The sequence below is a fragment of the Anas platyrhynchos genome, chromosome 22 (genome assembly GCF_047663525.1).
Source record: "Anas platyrhynchos isolate ZD024472 breed Pekin duck chromosome 22, IASCAAS_PekinDuck_T2T, whole genome shotgun sequence".
NCBI lineage: Eukaryota > Metazoa > Chordata > Aves > Anseriformes > Anatidae > Anas > Anas platyrhynchos.
The window spans coordinates 7853667-7871995 of NC_092608.1; the positions used below are offsets into that span (position 1 = coordinate 7853667).

General features: G+C 62.1%; 2 protein-coding genes across 17 annotated transcripts in view; both read right to left on the bottom strand.

Moving 5' to 3' along the window:
- The window catches only part of USP48 (ubiquitin specific peptidase 48), a 32560-nt gene extending 26567 nt beyond the window's left edge, over positions 1-5993 (bottom strand). For 6 of the 8 annotated variants that reach the window (XR_005260627.2, XR_005260626.2, XM_038166620.2 and 3 more), the window contains exons 1-8: positions 5798-5992; positions 5399-5519; positions 5090-5246; positions 4151-4278; positions 2524-2648; positions 1847-1955; positions 409-542; positions 93-175 (exon numbers count right to left, since the gene is read on the bottom strand). Coding sequence is in view for 6 of the 8 variants with exons in the window: in XM_038166620.2 (XP_038022548.1) it covers positions 93-175; positions 409-542; positions 1847-1955; positions 2524-2648; positions 4151-4278; positions 5090-5246; positions 5399-5519; positions 5798-5931 (991 nt within the window). In the remaining 2 variants the exon portion in view is untranslated. Of the gene's footprint in view, positions 1-92; positions 176-408; positions 543-1846; positions 1956-2523; positions 2649-4150; positions 4279-5089; positions 5247-5398; positions 5520-5797 lie in introns of all 8 variants that reach the window. The other 2 variants (XM_072026787.1, XM_072026786.1) reach the window with 2 other exon arrangements.
- A 916-nt stretch (positions 5994-6909) lies between these two features.
- HSPG2 (heparan sulfate proteoglycan 2) overlaps positions 6910-18329 on the bottom strand; it is a 34517-nt gene continuing 23097 nt past the window's right edge. For 6 of the 9 annotated variants that reach the window (XM_072026763.1, XM_072026768.1, XM_072026767.1 and 3 more), the window contains 26 exons: positions 17793-17974; positions 17524-17716; positions 17257-17436; positions 15703-16225; positions 15525-15622; positions 14513-14779; positions 14320-14432; positions 14084-14231; positions 13877-13993; positions 13555-13639; positions 13310-13454; positions 13140-13239; positions 12944-13053; positions 12753-12861; positions 12554-12652; positions 11776-11997; positions 10882-11114; positions 10619-10796; positions 9683-9805; positions 9542-9595; positions 9359-9434; positions 8823-8901; positions 8670-8731; positions 8511-8594; positions 8341-8444; positions 6910-7391 (listed from right to left, as the gene is read on the bottom strand). In XM_072026763.1, coding sequence (XP_071882864.1) covers positions 7228-7391; positions 8341-8444; positions 8511-8594; positions 8670-8731; positions 8823-8901; positions 9359-9434; positions 9542-9595; positions 9683-9805; positions 10619-10796; positions 10882-11114; positions 11776-11997; positions 12554-12652; positions 12753-12861; positions 12944-13053; positions 13140-13239; positions 13310-13454; positions 13555-13639; positions 13877-13993; positions 14084-14231; positions 14320-14432; positions 14513-14779; positions 15525-15622; positions 15703-16225; positions 17257-17436; positions 17524-17716; positions 17793-17974 — 3848 coding nt within the window. In that variant the 3' untranslated portion in view covers positions 6910-7227. Of the gene's footprint in view, positions 7392-8340; positions 8445-8510; positions 8595-8669; positions 8732-8822; positions 8902-9358; positions 9435-9541; positions 9596-9682; positions 9806-10618; positions 10797-10881; positions 11115-11775; positions 11998-12553; positions 12653-12752; positions 12862-12943; positions 13054-13139; positions 13240-13309; positions 13455-13554; positions 13640-13737; positions 13756-13876; positions 13994-14083; positions 14232-14319; positions 14433-14512; positions 14780-15524; positions 15623-15702; positions 16226-17256; positions 17437-17523; positions 17717-17792; positions 17975-18329 lie in introns of all 9 variants that reach the window. The other 3 variants (XM_072026769.1, XM_072026764.1, XM_072026762.1) reach the window with 2 other exon arrangements.

Sequence of the window (18329 nt, forward strand, 5' to 3'; positions counted from 1 at the left end):
TAACTTTCCAGCAAAAAGTGGATTCAGACAAGACCTCCTCTTGTTTGACAAGAGGCGGTGGATACCGTTAACAAACACAGCATGCAACTCACTCTTTTGCTCCATAAAAGGTTCCATGTCAAGCAGCTCAGAGAAGCCGATGTAGGTGTTCAGCTTTTTCTTATGGCCGGTTTGCCTGCACAAAGGCAAATGGCCAAGCTTCAGTTCAGGGGACAACGATAATTGTTAACATCTCACAGCAACTTCCCTCAACACCCACCGAGCATCCCAAGAGAAGCTCATGCATGCACTCAATCTTCAATATCTCAAACCAATGCAGAAAGAGCAGAGCAGATGGCTTTCCAAAGAGCTTCCACGCAACCCAAGGCACTCCTGCTTTTACAGCACACGCTCCAGTGAGAGGCTTACCTGTCGAACACGAAACGCATCAGCTGCAGGTTGAGCGTGCACGGAAGACTTAGCAGCCTGATCTTCCTTGTGGCATTTTGCTTACTCTGACAAGTTTCACAAAAATAACGATTGTCCCCTTCTAATTTTTCTTCCTGACCAGGGGGCAGAAAGAAAGATCTTGAGAACAGGTTACCTCTGAAAAGTCAACCACTCCAACCGAGCTGCCCACTGGACTGAAAAGTGTAGAAGTTATTTTAACCATTTCAGTCTCTACCCAGCTGCTTTCCAAAATAATCTCCAGGTTAAAAATTCACAGTTCTCTGGGCTAATAGGAATGCTTTACAGCACAGCCTGGTAGGGTGCTGTCACTTCAAGGAACATTTCAGCCTGCACTTAGCCCTGCTCCCAGTTCTCAGGCTGCTTACAGGACTGTCAAGTTTGCTCTCCACTTGACTGAAGTGCCTGGAGTTGGTTTCTACCATTAGGGCTAAGGAAAAAGAAAACAAATGGCCCTTTTACGAGATCACGCGGACCGAGTTAATGTACAGCGGCATTTTAACCTGGGAACTACAATCCTCTTGTGCTTGGCAAAACAAACATCACCAGGGAAAAAGAAGAGTCTATGCAGATCCAGTGGCAGGATCAGGCCAGAGAACTACAGCTGTGCTCAACAAGGTCACCCGCTGTTTCATTTGAAGGAAGACCAGACAAAGTTCCCTGTGCCAGGGCAGAAGCAATGCAGCCTGTTAATGGGCATACACAAACCTGTCTTTTTTTCAGAGCAGACCTTCCAGGAGCAGAGCAAACGGTTTGCTGAGCACATCACTGAAGGCACTGCACAGCAGTCAGATGGCACCCCAGGTACAGTCACGTTTCAGGTCAGTTCTGCCCTCAATGTTCTTAGTTGAATCCCCACCTTGAGCCTTTAACATGCCAGCAACTATAGATCTAGGCAAATTTTCAAGTCGAATTAAGAGCACTCGCAGCTGTTCCTGCAGCTATTCCGGGTCCTTGCTAGTATTTTTGAGAGCACATTTTAGAGCAGGGAGTGTCTCCTGTTGCTATGCAGATGAGCACCAATATAGAAAACACAAAAAGCAGCCATTCTCCCGGTGCTATCCATGACAAAGCATGCCGGGACTTCTTGTCAGGCTTTGGGCACTTTTTCTCAACTTTCCTGGGAAAGCATTTTGACTAAATATGCGACTTCCAAGTGCTTTTTAAAGCTGTTCATGCGCATGTTGAACACTCCTGCTCAGAGCCACTCCTTGCTCCCTGACTCAGTCCTAATTTTCTGGGTCCACAGAAAAGCATTTCCTTTTGCATTCATCCCATTGATAGAACTGTTTGAGCTGCCCTCTTCGGTCCAATACCAACCTCAGAAGCTGTTAACTGAAGAAAGGAATTGAAACACCTTGCTAAGAAAAGCAGGACTCAAAAACCAACAAGTTTGTACCTTGAGAAACTCTGTTATACAGTCTGTCAACTGCTTGTGCCCTTGGATGTTTAACTCCAGCTCATAAAATTTAGACACAAGTTTGGACTCCCTGCCACACTGGTTGCAGCTAGGATGAAAAAAAAAAAGAAAAAAGACAAAAATGCATGAGACAAGTTCACTGATTCATTAACTCCCCAATCATTAACTACTCCTTGAGCTATGTAACTAGGAGAAAAACATAAGTCAGAGCTACTATGGTACAGACATCTACAGAATGCTGTGCAAGATGGTGTGCACAGGATAACATCTACCTGGAAAAGGAGCACCTGCTTACAACTCTTATATAGCATTCTCCATCAGGTGATTTTTGAGGTGAAACCCACAGCTCTGAGGACTCAGGAATGAATCGGGTACAACAACACCCAAGAACTCCATTTTCTGTCTCGAGGACTTAACGTTCCATTAGCTCACTCGCACATTTAATTAGTATATTTTCATTAAAGGATTGAAAACATCTGGCAAACTACAACAACAACAGGCACATAGAATCTGGAAACCTAAAAACTGAAAGCCTCTTGCACAACATTTCATGAGATTACCTGCCTGCTCCAGCTGTTAGAGATCTTGTCCCCTCAAGTTCTTCTAAAATGTTTAAATATTTACAGAAAAGTTCTTCCCAAAGACCACATACTTACACTGTGACATACGCATACTCTCCACAGAACTGCTTTTGTACGATGTTTCGAACATCTGGATTTTTTTGTTTGGATAAAGTATCTTCCAGCAGTGACATGAACAGCTTTGAAAATTCCTGGGCATCCTAGAACAGAAAGCCAAGCCGGTTAACAATACCCCACAGCACAAAGCGCAATCACAGCCTCGCTGCTAATTTACTGCAAATTACACACAGCCCTACACACAGGCTGCACGGAGACTTTGGCGTGCACTGAATAGAAAAAGACCAGTCAGGAGAACTAAAGAAAAGAGGAATTTGCCTAAAAGGAGCACAAGGCCCCCAGCGTGAGACCACAGCATGAACGAAGCTGGCTCTCGGCCAGCAGCTTGGGGTAGTTTTGACTTCTGCCCTGCTGCTCGCAGGGTTCTGGATGGGAAATAGCGGCTTGTTAACCGCGTAAATCCCTTCACAACTCCACCTGGTGCATTGACAGCGGCTTCTGCTGCCCAGACGTGACAACACAGACCATTCCTCTGCCCTCATTTGATCACAGCTGCGTTCAACAGGTCTACACCACCTCAAAGAGCATGCAGAAGTAGCTTGCAGAGCATTAATCATCCTCTGCCACAGCACAGCCTGGTGGGAGAGTCAATCTCTCCAGCCTACCACTCCTGCACGGTTTTGTCCCATTAACACTCATTTTTCAAAACCTCGGAATGCCCCTGCTTGCACCATATGTGAGAAGGAAAAAAAAATAGATAAAAAAAAATGAGAAGCCGCTCTCTGACTTTGCCCCCTTCCTCCTGCAAGGCCCAGGATCTTCTCCACACGTTTCGGGGACTCCCCCTCCTCCGAGCACCCTGTTTTCCTTGCTCCTTCTCCCGTCCGGCCTCGGCACCAAACCCCAACCTGCTCCCCTCTCGCTGCCTGACAGTGCCTCTGCTGTTGCCCTGCAGCTCCTCTCTCCAGTTCCTACCATTGTCACAGCCCAGCAGGGCACGCTGCTGTCCTGGAACGTCACCAGTCGCTAACAACTGCTTCCTTCCCAAGGAACAAGGAGCGACTTTCCCCTCGCTTATCATCCTGAGGAAAGGCGGCCAAGCACTCCCACACTTCCTCCAGCTGCCCCCCCTTACTTCCCAAGCTGTATTTTCAGGCAGCGCCCTTGTCCTGAGCCCTCTTCAGCTTCTGTGACGGTCCTGCAGGAGCTGCCTGTGGCGCTCACCCTTCCCAAAAAGTGCTTTCTCTGCCCTGCAGACTGCCAACAGCTTCTCCTCCTGCAGGAGCCCTCCAGGCCTCAGCCCCTACCTAAGTGCGCAGCACAAAGCCCTTCCCAGCGCTCCCCAGCCCCGGGAGGAGCAGCCCGTAAAGGACCTGTCGAGAGAGCCTTGTGGCAGCTCCAGCTCCCACCCCACAGCCTGCTCTGCAGTGCTGGAGCTGATCAGGCGCTAACAGCACTCATCCCCTTGCTGCGGGGCTCCTCCTGACCTCCCACCCAGGCAGGAAGGGCCCTGAGCACTGCTCCTCCCTTTGTGCTCCTACAAACAGAGCCGGGCACCGCGTCCCAGCTCAGAGGTGCTAAAACAACAAAAGGGTAGTTTCACACTTCTTTAGAAAAGGGAATTACAAGCCCAACTCAAGCCTACCTGCTGCTGCCCCGTATCCAAACCCAGCGCTTTGACGAACCCAGAAGGATCGATGTACCGTCTTTTGCTGTTCTGCAGCAAGGCGAACAAGTACTGGAGATGTTCACAAATGGTTTGAGGCTCATAGTCTATAAAAAAAAAAAAAGTTCAAGTTACAGCCAGTTCTCGAGAGAAGAGAGACCTGTTCAAAGTAATTTGTTTGTTCTTTGTACAGATAAGTTTAATGTCTAGAAATTACCCTTTTTTCCTGTTTTAAATTATAGTGAGATTTGAAGCGGTTAATGTCAGTGATGACAGCTAAGTCCCAGCACAGGCCAAATATCCCACAGTGCCAAACATGAGCTGCTACTCAACAGCTTCAGCAACATGCGCCAGTTACCACAGAGCAGCAGCTTCTTATTTGAAGCCAAACAGCAAGACGTTCTTTCCGAAGTACCATAAAACAGGAGCAAAGAAGTCAGGCAGCTCAGAACACACCTCCAGCGCCGCACCGCACAGAAGGTGTGGCACCAGAGCCCCTCGGGGACGTTGTGCAGGTGCCAGAAGTCTCAGCTGTACCCAGCACCTAAACCCTTGCCCTCCTGTGGGACGCAGCACAGCTCAGCCAGCCCCAGCCTGTGCGTTCCCATCCCAGCGCCATCCCTAAGCTGGGAACCAGTCCAGCAAAGAACGAAACCAAAACAAGCTTTCAGCCAGATCAGATCACTTTGGTTTGAAGTAACTCAGGCAAAGGATGGCTTAGCTTGACTTGTTCCTAAAAGCTGAGTGAAGGACTCAAAAAGAGCAGCGCAGAGGTCGTACGGGCAACGGTAGCACCAGCCATAGATTCCCACGGTAACACTCCTCCAAAGCCAACACCTCCACATAAGGTTTTAGGAGAAAAGGAGCAAATCCTCTGTTCGCAGCAGGGAGAGGCCACAGCGATGTGCTCCCACTGACCTTTGTCTTTTGGGACGCCCTCTCCGGCCGTGTGCTCGCTGCAGGTACTGGGACACAAGTAGAGGGCCTGCCGGAGCTCCAAGTTGAGAAACCACATCTGCAAGAAAGTGTTCACGTAGCACGTGGCGCCGAGGTTCGTTAAGCCCACGAACGCGTTCTAGCGTGAGAGAGAAAGCAACACTTGTCACTCGCTGCGGCCCAGGAGCAAGCGGGGGCCTGGCAGCCGGAGCACCGGGGGGGGGGGGGGACACACACACGGGGTGTCACCTCCCCCCCCCGTCCCCAGCTGGGCGCGGGGCCGCCCGTTACCTTCTTGCGGCGCTCGCAGTTGGGGTCGTCGATGTTGTGGAAGCTGTTCTCGTCGATCTCGCCCAGCCAGACGTGCTCCCCGATGCCCACCAGGCAGTTGGGGTTCCCCCGGCAGTTCCTCCTGCGGGACCGGCACCGGGCACAACCGTCAGCGGGCGGGGAGGGGGCTGGGGGGGGGGGGGGTTAAGGAGGGGTGAGGAGGGGAGGGGGGGGCACGGGGAGCGACCACCGGCACCGCCCCGGTGCTACGGGGGCAGCCCCAGCGCTGGGGGCCGCTGCCAACAACCGCCGGGGGACTGGGGGGGGCTCGGGGCCGGGCACCGGGGGGAGGAGGAGGAGGAGGAGGAGGAGGAGTGGGGGGGGGGGGGGATGAAGGCCGCAGGGGCCCCGCGGCGGTACCGGCAGGCGCCGCGCTGGCAGGGCTCCAGCCCGACGCGGTAGGCCGCCTCGATGTGCTCCTGCGCCACCGCCTCGGGCGGCACCGTCTCCGTCCAGCGCCAGGCCGCCTTCTCCAGCTGCAGCCGCGGCGCCATCGCCGCCGCCACCGCCCCCGGCCCGGCCCCGGCCCCGGCCCCGGCCCCGGCCCCTCCCTCCCGCCGCTGCCGCCGCCGCCGCCGCCGTCACGGCCGGTGACGTCACGCGCGCGCCGCGCTGACGCCCGCGGGCGCGAGGCGCTGACGCCGGGCGCGCGCCGCGAGACGCGGGGGGGGCGGGGCCCTGCCGAGCGGCCGCCATTACGCGGCGGGTGGGGGGGGCGGCGGCAGGGCCCGGGTCTGTGCCCGCACGGCCCCGCCCCCTGTACACAGCCCCTCAGCGCCCACATCCGTGCCCCCCGAGCCCCTCCCCCGCACCCCCTCAGACCCCTACGGCACCCCAAAGCACCCGGGTGCCTCCGCAAGTGCCCACAGTCCCCCCCAAAGCACCTGTGTGTCCCCCCCAAAGCACCTGTGTGTGTGTCCCAAAGCACCTGTGTCCCCCCCCGACCCCCACACCACCCCAAAGCACACGGCCCCCACCACATCCACCCCAAGGAACCTGCCCCCCAGACCTTCCCAGACCCCTATCCCCCCCAAAGCACCTGTGTGTCCCCCCCGCACCATCCCAAAGCACCTCCCCCCCCCCAGACCCCCCATATCTCCACACCACCCCTAAAGCACCAACCCCTCCCCCCCCCAAACCCCGTGCCCACCCCTCCATGCCCCCCGAGCCCCTCCACGCACCCCGGTCCTCCCCGGACCCCCTCAGACCCCTACGGCACCCCACAGCACCCGGGTGCCCCCCCCCCAAGTGCCCACAGTCCCCCCCAAAGCACCTGTGCATCCCCCCAAGTGCCCACAGCTCCCCCCCAAAGCACCTGTGTGTCCCCCCTGCACCACCCCAAAGCACCTCCCCCCCCCAGACCCCCCATATCTCCACACCACCCCTAAAGCACCAACCCCCCCCCAAACCCCGTGCCCACCCGTCCGTGCCCCCCGTCCCCAGGCGCAGCCCCCCCCAGACACACTCGGGCACTGGTTCTCTCTCCTTTAATGGGTGTCCCAGCGCGGGGGGGCCGGGGGGGGCCCGGTGCCCCCTCCAGCGCCCAGGATTGTCCCTTGCGCCCCCCACCCCGGTGCCACCCCAGGAGGCACCCGGGCGGCCCGGCCGCCCCAGCACGGCTTGGGGCGAGGGGGGGGTGTAAACATTGGTGTGGGGTCCCGGCCCCCCCCAGAGCCATCCCGGGGCAGCGAAGCACCGTTTCCTCGTGGCTTTTTGGAAAATAATAATAATAATAATAATAAATCCGACAAAACTCGCTCTCCCCGAGCCTCAGGGGGGCGTGGGGGGGGCTATGAGGGGCAGGGGGCAGCGGGGGAGCCCCCCACCGCGCCGTGCCGCAGGTCGATGGGGTGCGGGGGGATCCCTGCAGACGCCAGCAGCAGCCCCCGCACGCAGCCCGTCACTCCGGTGAGGAACTTGCCGGCCGTGAGGCTGCGGGGGTCCGGGGCGCCGCCTGTGGGATGGGGCCGCGGGGGCACACGTGGGTTGGGGGGACGTGGGGCGCACCGCTGCGCTCACATGGTGTTACATCCCGGGTTCCCATCCCGTGCCCCACGCCATGTCCCCTTCCTGCCCCGTGTCTCATCTTGTGCCACACCGTGTGTCCTGTCTTGTATCCAGTCCACGTCCCGTCCCGTGTCCCATCCCATGCCCCCGTTGTCCCACCAGGTGTCCCATCCCGTCCTGGGTCCCAGTGCCATGTCCCAAGTCCCACCGTGTGTCCCATTCCGTGTCCCACCCTGTGTCTGCCACACACCCCATCCTGTACCCACCCCGTGTCCCACCCCATGTCCCATTATGTCCCATCCCAAATCCTGTCCTGTGTCCTGTGCTGCCTCCCATCCAATGTCCCATCCTATGTCTGCCCGTGCCCTGTCCCATCCCGTGTCCCACCCCATGCCTCATCCTGTGCCACATCTTGTGCCCCATCCTATGTCCTACCGTCCCCCATCCTCTGCTGTCCCATGTCCTGTCCCACCCTGTGTTTCACCCCATCTCCCCTCCCATGCTGTCCCAGGTCCCACCCCATGTCCTGTCCCATGTCCCACATCCCGTCCCATTTCCCATCACATGCCCTGTCCCATGTCCTGTCCCATCCCATCCTGTGCTCTGTCCCATGTCCTGTGTCCTACCCTGTGTTCCACCCCATCTCCCATCCCATGCCCCACCCCACATCCCACCCCGTGTCCCGCCCCATCTCCCATCCCACATGCCACCCCGTGTCCCATCCCACGTCCCACCCTGTGCCCTGTCCCACATCCAGCCCCGTGTCCTGTTCCACCTCCCACCCCACGCCCCATCCTATGTCCCATTCCCCGTCCCTGTGTCCCCCCATTCTCTGTCCCGCCGTGCCCCATCCCGTGTCCCCCCATCCCGTGCTCCCCCATCCCGTGTCCCCGTACCGATGTAGATGCTGCCCTGGGTGTTGGCCATGACGTTGGCTCCTGGTGACTTCCCGTGCACCGGCTCCTCGCCGTCCACCTGCAGCCACCCGCGCCGGCCCTGCCTGTGGGGAGCCATCAGCACCCGCCCCCCCCAGCCCTCCCCACCCCCCCAAGGCCCCGGTCCCCACCTCGTCGCTGTCACCCGGTGCCACTCGCCGTCGTTGACGGGGTCCTCGGAGACGATGACGGCCTCGCCGCTGCCCAGCTGGTAGCTGCGGGGGACAGGGGCTGAGCAGGGGGACGCGCGGTGGCACAGGGTCCCCGGGGACACGCGGGTCCCCGCTCACCTGAACACCAGGTGCCCGTCCTTAAAGCCGAGCCCCACGAAGTCTTTGGCTTTGCCGTTCTCCTGCGGGTACGAGGGGGCGGTGAGCGCGGTGGGGACGTCCCCATCCCCTCCCCTCCCCGGGGGGGTGTCCCAGCTGTGTCCCCCTGCTCACCGCCCCGTGCCACAGCAGCAGCCCGTCGGCGCTGTCCGTCCGCAGCTCCAGCTCGATCGCCTCCTGCGCATCAGGCAGGCTGCAATGAGACGGGGCCGGCCGTGGGTGCAGTGCCCGGGGAGGGCACAATGCCACGGGTGCAAGAGTGCAGCGGGTGCAAGGATGCAACAACACAAGGGGTACAGGACTGCAGCGGGTGCAACGATGCAATGAGTTCAAGAGTGCAATGGGTGCAACAATGCAATGGGTGCAATGATGTGATGGGTGCGACAATGCAATGGCTGCAAGCATGCAATGATTGCAGAAGAGTACAATGGGTGAGATGATGCAACGGGTGCAATGATGCAATAGCTGCAACAATCTGACAGATGCAACACTGCCAAGTCCTGCTGGGTGCAGTGCTGCAGGAAGGCGTGCAATGCTGCAGCAGGTGCAAAATTGTGGTGGGCACAACGTTGCATGGGTGCAATGCTTCAGTGGGTGCAATGCCACGGGCAGGGTGCAGCACCCCAGGCCTTGTCCCCAGCGCCACTCACCCGCGGGGGAAGAGGTGGCCGGGCAGGGCCAGGTAGGAGCCGTCACGGAAAGCGGCACTGAACTGCCCAGGGGCATCTGCGGGGAGATGGGGTGAGAGGGCACCACTGAGCACCCCCGCACCAGCATCGGTTTTGGGTTCAGAAAGGGGGAAAATGGGTGCACGGCACCCCTGGGGACCATACCACCGCCCCCGCTGCCTTCCTGCCAGTCCCGGTCCAGCTCTGACAGTGCCGTGCCTGCAGGTGAGAGGGTGATGGGGACAGGTGGCATGTTCCCACGTGTCCCCACGTGTCCCCCGTACCTCCCCACGTCCCCACACTCACTGTGCTGGCAGTAGGGGCCGGTGTAGCCCTCAGGGCAGATGCAGGCGTTGCCCTTGCAGGTGCCACCGTGCAGGCAGGGGTTGTGCTGCAGGCACCGGTCCTCCGCCCGCTCGCAGAGCTGCCCTGGGGACACAGCGGGTGGCACAGGGTGACACAGGCACACGGGGGTGGCTGAGCACCTCCTGCACTCGCTTGCCCTCCTCTGTTCAATACCCCAGGGTGATCCCTTGCACACACAGTGCTCACGCACACATGTAGCAAACAAGCACATGCAGAGTGCACGTGTGCATGCATACACACAGCACACAACGCACGTAACTGCACACTCAGTGCACACGCATGCAGTGCACCCTCATGCAAACACATGCACAGCACACGTCCATGCATATCAAATGCACACCCACACATCACATCGTACATGCAAAGAGCACACACACAGACTCAGCACATGCAGATGCTCACAGCACGCCCTGCACAAACATGCGTACAGATGCACACGCAAACTGCATGCACATGCACACAGTGCACACATGCACATTACATGCAGAGCAGATGCACAGTGCACACGCTTGCAAAGCACGCTCACAGCACACGTATGCAGTGTACATGTGCACAGCACTCACAGTGCACACATGCACACTGTATACGCAGGCACGGCACTTGCCTACGCAGCACACAAACATGCACAGTGCACAAGTGCAGCACACACAGCTTACATGCACGCACTCCAGATGCACACAGCACACGCGTGCAAACTCCACGCACACAAACACAGCAGATGCATGCAGCACAGCATGGCACACACACACACATGTGCTGTGCACACCCAGATGCACAGAGCACGTGCCTGCAACTAGCAGGTGCACGCACACACGTTGCCCCTACCACGCACCCCTTGAGCACCCCCAAACCTCCCAAATTCCTCCCCACGCTCACCGCTGAAGCCGGGGGGGCAGAGGCAGCGGAAGGGGGGGCTGCCGTCGGGCAGGGGCAGGCAGCGGCCCCCATGCAGGCAGGGTGCATGCAGGCAGGGCGAGCTCTGCCCACACTGCCCCACGCCCCGGCTCCTCAGGAAGCTGTAGGACAAATCCACCTTCTTCCCATTGATGGAGACCTGCAGGGGACAGGGGGAAGGGGGGGTTAACCTGTGTGTCCCCCCCACCACGTACAGGGTGTGTGGAGGGGGGGCCAGGACTCACCTCGCCGATGCAGCCCTGGAAGGAGGCGTTGGTGGGAGGCTGCAGGGGGGGCTCCACGCCCCCCAGGTAGAGCGGGGAGCGCAGGTTGAGCCCCTGGCTCTTGCCGGGTGAGGAGCGCTGCACCGGGGCGCCGCCGTCCACCACCAGCGTCCCGTCCTTGTGCACCCGCTCAGCCATCACCCGGTGCCAGCGTCCCAACGCCACCGGCTCAGCGCTCCGCAGCACCGCTGGGCCTGTGACACCACACGTTGGCACCGTGCCTCGGCCCTGCTGCCACCCGCTCGGGGTAGAGGGGATGGGGATGGGGACGGCAGGGGGATCTGGGGGTGCTTGGGGACCCTGGCAGTGCTTGGAGACCCGGAGCGATGCCCTGGGTGATGCCAGGGAACTGCAGGGTTATTTGGGGACCCCAGGGATGCTTGGGGACCCAATGGATATGCTGGGTGATGCCAAGGGACCCTGGTGATGCTTGGGGACCCCAGTGGTGCCAGGACACCCCGGTGACACCAGGGGACCCCACTGATGCTCAGGGACGCTGGCAGCACCCGGGGACCAAAGTGATGCCAGGGGACCCCAGCAGTGCCAGGGGCTTACTTGGGGACACTGGCAGTGCCAGGGGACCCAGAAGATGGCAGGGAACCCCGGTGGTATGATGCTAAGGGACACCAGATGACATCAAGGGACCCCCCTGATGCTAGGGCTCCCTGGTGACATTTGGGGATCTTGGTGATGCCCCAGGAACCGTGGCAGCACCTAGGGACCCCAGTGACACCAGGAGAACCCCAGCAATGCCCAGGAGACCGTGGCAGCACCTGGGGACCAAAGTGATGCCTGGCCACCCCAGTAATGCCCAGGACCCCCCTGGTGACACCCCGTCGGGCCGTGCCAGCCTACCTGAGCCCAGCTCGTAGCGGAACTCGAGGTGGCCGCCGACCATGGCGAGGGCGACGAAGTCCTCGACGGGGGCGGCTTTGCCGGCGCTGAAGAGCAGCAGCCCGTCGGGCGCCCGCGGCAGGAACTCGGCCTCCACCCGCAGCTCGTGGTGCACGTTGGTGAGGGGGGGGTACGACACGAAGGCACCCGCCCCGCCGAAGGACGGCACGCTCACCGCCTCGCCTGTGGCACCGCGCCTCAGCACCCGGCCAGTGGGGCCCGAGACCCCGGCCCCATTGTCCCCATCGTCCCCATCTCCCCGTGGTGGTCCCCAATGCCCCATCCCCGTCATTCCCATCTCCTCAGGGCAGTCCCCAGCCCCAAGCCTGTGTCCCTGGGGTGGTCCCCAATGCTCCATCCCCATCGCATCCACGATGCCCACCTCCCCAGGCGGTTCCTAGTCCCCTGTCCCCACACTGCCTGTGTCCCCTCGTGCCCATCTCCCCACTGTGGTACCCAGCCCTGTGCCCATGTCCCCAGGGTGATCCCCATCCCCATTCTTGTGTCCCTACAGTGATCCCCACCCCGATGCCCATGTCCCCATGCCCATGTCCCCACTGTCATCCCATCCCTACACTTGTGTCCCCCATGTCCACCTCCCTGGGGTTGTCCCCACCCTCGTGCCCCTGTCCCCAGAGTGGTCCCATCCCCATACCCGCATCTCCAGTGTTGTCCCCACCCCTGTGCCCCTGTCCCCAGAGGGCTCCCAGCCCCGTGCCCTGTCCCCAGCCGTGCTCACCTTCGGTGCACCTCTCCCCAGACTTGCCCAGGTGGCAGCGGCAGCTGTAGCCCTGCCCATCCGGCCGGTTGACGCAGGTGGCATCAGGTCCGCACGCCTCTGCCCAGGGAGGGGACAGAGATGGGCGGTGAGCGCCGGGGGGGGGCAGCATCCAGGCAGGGAGGGCAGCGGGTGATGTCCCCGCAGGGTGGGCACCCACCTGGGTGGCAGTGCAGTGCCTGCGAGTACTCGCAGTTGCTGCCGGTGAAGCCGTGGGGACAGCGGCAGACGTAGGTGCTGCTCTCGGCGTCCTCGCAGATGCCGCCGTTCTGGGGAGGGGGGGACACGGATGAGCAGCGGGGATGGGACGGGAGGGGGGGGACGGTGCACGTGTGTCCCCCCCAGGCTCACCTGGCAGGGCTGGTCCTGGCACGTGGGGCAGTTGCCGACGCCGTGCGCCTGCAGGTCCAGCTCCCCGAACGCCACCTCCTCGTTCTGGATGCGGAGCTGCCGCACGCAGCCTGTGGGACATGGCGGTGTTGGGGGGGTGGGAAACACGCTCAGCCCCCCCAAACCCACTGCTCAGGCCCCCCAACCCGTCGCTCACCCACAAAGCCTTGGCTGAGCCCCGTCTTGGCCACAGCAGCATAATCGGGGTACCCGCCGAGGTACAGCTCCTCATTCAGGTCCAGCCCCTGGAACTTGCCCTGCGGGCACAGGTGGGTGGGCATGGCTGCCCCCAGGCCACCCCCCGTTGTCCCCCTGTCCCCCCCTTACCTGCGAGGTCCCGTTGACCGGGGAGAGCCCGTCCACCACCAGCGAGCCCCGGGTGAGGTTGCGGAAGAGGCGCACGGTGTGGTACTCGCCCAGGCGCAGCGGCGTCGGGTGCCGGATGGTGGCCATGCCCGAGCCGGCGTCAAACCTGCGTTTGTGGGATGAGGTGGGGATGCATGGGGTGAGGATGGGGGTGAGGATGGGGGTGCTGCCCCCCGCCACCCGTGGGTGCCCCCTCGTGCACTCACCGGAACTCAGGGCGCCCTCCCACCAGCCCGAAGGAGATGAAGTCGGCGCCGCTGCTCCTGCGCTGCCCGTTGTAGAGGAGCATCCCTGCAGGGAGGCAGCGGGTCAGCCCGGCCGCACGGCACGGGGACCCCAAAACACCCCGGGGAGGGGGGAATGCAGAGGTCCCCGGGGTGGGTGCTCACCTGAGTACAGAATGAGAGCTAAAGGAAGGAGAGAGATGGAAAGGCGGACGGACAGACGGAGGAGGAGAGAGAAGGGGTGAGAGAAGGCCGGCGCGGCGCGGCGGGGCTGGGAGGGCCGGGGGGCCCCCGCAGCGCTCACCATCGGCGGCGTCGGGCCGGAAGGTGATCTGGATCTCAAACATCTTGTAGGCGTCCTTGATGGTGGGCAGCGGCAGGAAGGAGCGGGGTGTCTGCGTGAAGTAGGGCACCAGGTGCTCTGCGGGGACACCGGGGGTCAGCCGGGCTGAGGACACGGCCACCCCCGTACCCTCCCCACCAGCCTGTCCGTCCATCCGTCTGCGCTCACCTCGGACTTTCAGCACGTAGAAAGCCTTCTCCTGGCCGCGGCGGTTGGTGGCGGCACAGGCGTAGACGCCGGCGTCCTCGGGGCGCACGGCCGGCAGTGTGAGCGCCGTGCCCTCCACCCGTGCGCCTGCAGGCAGCTCCCCCTCCAGCTGCGGGGACACCGGGGGGGGGGGGGTCAGCACCCATGGGGGTCAGCACTGACGGAGGTCACCGCCCTGTCCCCACGTCCCCGCTCACCTTGCTCCAGCTGATCTCCGGCACGGGGAAGCCGGACGCCAAGCAGGGCAGAACGGCCACCGAGCCCGCTGAGACCTCCTTCACCTCTGGCTGCCCGGCGATGTGGGGGGCAGCTGGAGACAGACGGAGTTGTCACCCCCCTGAACCAGGGTGGGGGACGCCCTCCCCGCTCCGCATCCCCGTCTGCCCTCACCCTGCACGTGGAGGATAACGTGGGACTGGACGGTGCCCACGGCGTTGGTGGCGGTGCAGCGGTACTGCCCCGCGTCCGCCCTCTCCACCCGCTCGATGGTCAGGGTGCCGGCACGAATCAGCACCCCCGGCCGGATGCGGCCCCCCACTTTGCTCCAGGTGACGTGGGGCTGGGGGTCACCGAGCCCCAGGCACTCCAGCTCCACTGCCGTGCCCGCCAGCACTGTCTGCACTGCCGTCCGGATGTTGATCAGGGCCCTGGGCAGAGCTAAGGGAGGGGAAGTGGGGTTTTGGGGTGCCCCTGGGCACAGGGAGGTACCACGGGTGGAGAGAGAAATGGGGTGAAGTGGGGAGCCCGTGGATTGGGGAGATGGGGAGTTTTGGGGTGCCCATGGATATGGGGAGATGGGGAGGTAGCAGTGTGCCTGTGAGCATGGGGAGATATAAGGGGCATTGGGGTGCCCATGGATATGGGGAACAAGGAGAGGTCCCAAGGTGCCCATGGGTGTAGGGGGATGTGGGGGACTCTGGGGTGCATGAGGGCACGGGGAGAGATTGGAGGCACTGGGGGTGCTAAGGGGAACGGGAAGAAGTCTGTGGGCATCAGGGTGACCGTGGGTGTGGGAAGAAATAGGGGGTAGTGGGGTGCCTGTGGGCACGCAGAGATGGGGGAGCCAGGTGCTGAGCTGCACGGGGAGAGATTGGAGGGTGCCAGGGCGGCCAGGTGTATGGGTGTGATTGGGGTAGGGGGGTGCCTGTGGGGAGAAATCAAGGGGGTACCAAGGGGCATGGGGAGAGATGGGGGATACAGGGAGCCTGTGAGCATGGGGGAACGGGGTCAGCAGGTGCCTGTGGGTTTGGGGAGGTGGGGGGCACTGGGGTACGTGAGGGCGGGGTCAGCAGATGCCTGCAGGCAGAGCTGAGGGGTTGGGGGGAGTAGGGTGCCGGTGCTCACGGGGACAGGTCGGGGGGTGCCTGTGCTGACCGCCCCGGCACACGGGTGCCACTCTTACCCTGGACGGTGAGGGTGGCCCTGTCCTCTGCCTGCCCGCCCGGCGCGCTGGCCCGGCACACGTACACCCCCTGCGCCCCCCGTGCCAGCTCCGGGATCCTGCAGGGACACCGGGGGGCACAGGTGTGGGACCCGTGGGGCGCAGGCAAGCGGCTGGCACCGCCCCGTGCCCCTCTTACCGCAGCACCCCGTCCCGCACGCTGTGGCTGGGGGGCAGCTCCCCGCCGTCCTTCAGCCACTCCAGGCGCGCCCGCGGGTCCCCTGAGACGGTGCAGGCGAACTCGGCCATGCCGCCCACCCCCTTCACCAGGCTCGCCGGCGTCACCCGCACGGCCAGGGGACCGCCACCACCAGCGCCACCGTCACCTGCGTGGGACATAGAGGTGTCACCATGTGGCACGGGCATCTCTGGCGTGGCACAGGGCACCCCAGGGTGCTCACCGTGGACAACAATGCGGGCGAAGGTCTCGGCGGTGCCCACGCGGTTGGTGACGAGGCAGCGGTAGGTGCCGGCATCAGCGGGCAGCACGGGGATGATGCGCAGGAGGCCGGCGCGGGGCACGGCACGGGGTGACAGGCTGCCGTTGAGCTTGTCCCAGGTGTAGAGCAGCGGCGGGGTGCCGTGGGCCAGGCACTGCAGCTGCACTGCATCGCCCGCGTGCACCGTGCTCTCCTCCGGCAGGCTCGTGGCGTACGGCGGCGCTGCGGGGATGGATGGAGAGGTCAGAGCCTGGCAGCACGCGGTGAGGTAGTGATGGGGCAAGGAGGGTGGCATGGGAGGGCTTGGCTGGAGGTGTGCTGGGGTGGGTGAGAGGTGGACCAGAGACCACGAGGAAGGGCTGCATGGATGCGTGTGAGCAGAGACAGACGCGTACAGGGAGCAGTGCTGGGATATAACCAAGGAGATGGGATGGATGCAGGAACGTGAGCAGAAATAGCGACAGACGTGCACAGGAATGGGTGGATTGGCGAGGAAGGGATGGAAGGAGGGGTGTGGGTGGAGATGGACATGCACAAAATGAGTGCTGGGATGGACATGTGCTGGATGCACCCAGAGGGAAGGATGGATGGAGTGGGAGCTGAGATGGAGAGCTGGGGTTGTGCACAAGGACGGACAGGTGAAGGAAGCTGGAGAAGGGGTGGATGGAGGAGTGAGAGCAGCAACAGAGAGAGGAGTGCAGAGATGAGAGCTGGGATGGATGAGCAAGAACCAGATCCACAGACGGACAGGTGGAGAAGTCTGTGAGGAGATGGAGGGAGGGATGTGAGCCAGGATGGATGAGCGGTGGATGGATGCACCAGGAAGGGATGAACGCAGTGTGAGCTGAGATGGCTGCGTGCAACAGCTGGATCCATGAACAGGGGATGGGTGGGGAGGGGAGCGAGCAGAGGTGGAGAGGTCGATGTGCACAGAGATGGACAAGTGAATGGGCACATCTGGGAAGGGATGGATGAAGGAGTCTGCGAGGAGATGGAGAGGAGGATGAGCGCTGGGATGGATGAAGGAGGACAGATCCACGAGGAAGGGATGGGTGGGAGAGCATGAGCAGCGATGGAGCTGGACTTAGGCAGAGGTGGGACAGAGGAACACAAGTGATGAGCAGAGCCAGAGGAAGGGACAGATGGATGGAGAGAGGGCAGCGAGGGGAGACGGGGACCAGCAAGAGCAGGAGGCATCTGGATGGAGGACAGGGGAGCAGGCAGAGGCAGAGAGAGACCCGCAGCCCCCTTACTCTCCACATCGAGGGTGACGAAGACCTCAGCGGAGCCAGCGGGGCTGCTGGCGTTGCAGATGTACTGGCCCGAGTCCTGCTGTGCGGCGCGGGGGATGACCAGGCTGCCGTTCACCACCCGGTGCTGCCAGGGCAGCGGCGCCCGCAGCTTCGACCACTCGATCCGGGGCGCTGGCTCGCCTGCAGGCATGTCACCGTCCGTCACCCGAGGCATGGGGGGTCCGGGCAGATGCACCCTTACCCCAAGCCACCGTCCCCACCCCATACCTGTGGCTGAGCAGTGCAGTGTGGCGGTGTCCCCAGCCACCACGGTGACACTGGGCGGCGCAGTGACCTCGGGGGCCCCGGGGTGCCTCTGTGCAGTCTCCACACTGACGTCCACACGGGCTTGCGCCGAGCCCAGGGCGCTTTGTGCCGTGCAGATGTAGGTCCCAGCGTGCTCCGGCTTGGCCGGTGAGAGCTGGCGAGGGGACATGATGGGTGGTGAGCACCCAGCACATCACAGTGCCCACAGCACCCCGGGGTGCCCCATTCACCTGCAGCACAGCCTGGCTGTCCATGTGCAGCAGCGTCTGGTGCTCCACCTTCTGCCGTGAGCCCAGACGGCTCCAGCGCACCAGTGGCCGTGGCTCGCCCCGGCCCAGGCACTCCAGGCTGAGGGATTTGCCCTCCTTCACTGTCACGGGGCCTGGGGGCATCACCGACACGGTGGGGGCACCTGGAGAACAAGGAGGGCATCAGGGCAGGGATAGGCATGGGGACACCACCATGCTGGGGACACCTGCAGGACATCAGCATGGCCATAGGGACGCTGCTACTCCGGGGGAACCTGGAGGACAGAGGGCATCAGCATGGGGATGGTGGTCGGGATACAGCCACCCCAGAGGCACCTAGAGGATATTTGCACTGGGACGTGGACATCACCACCCCAGGAGCACCTGAAGCTTGATGAGGACATCAGGGACAACACCACCCCAAGCGCATCTGGAGAACATCGGCAAGGGGACAGGGATGGGGTCACCACCACCCTGCGGGACCTGGCCCACAGAGAGGACACGGGGATGGGGACACCA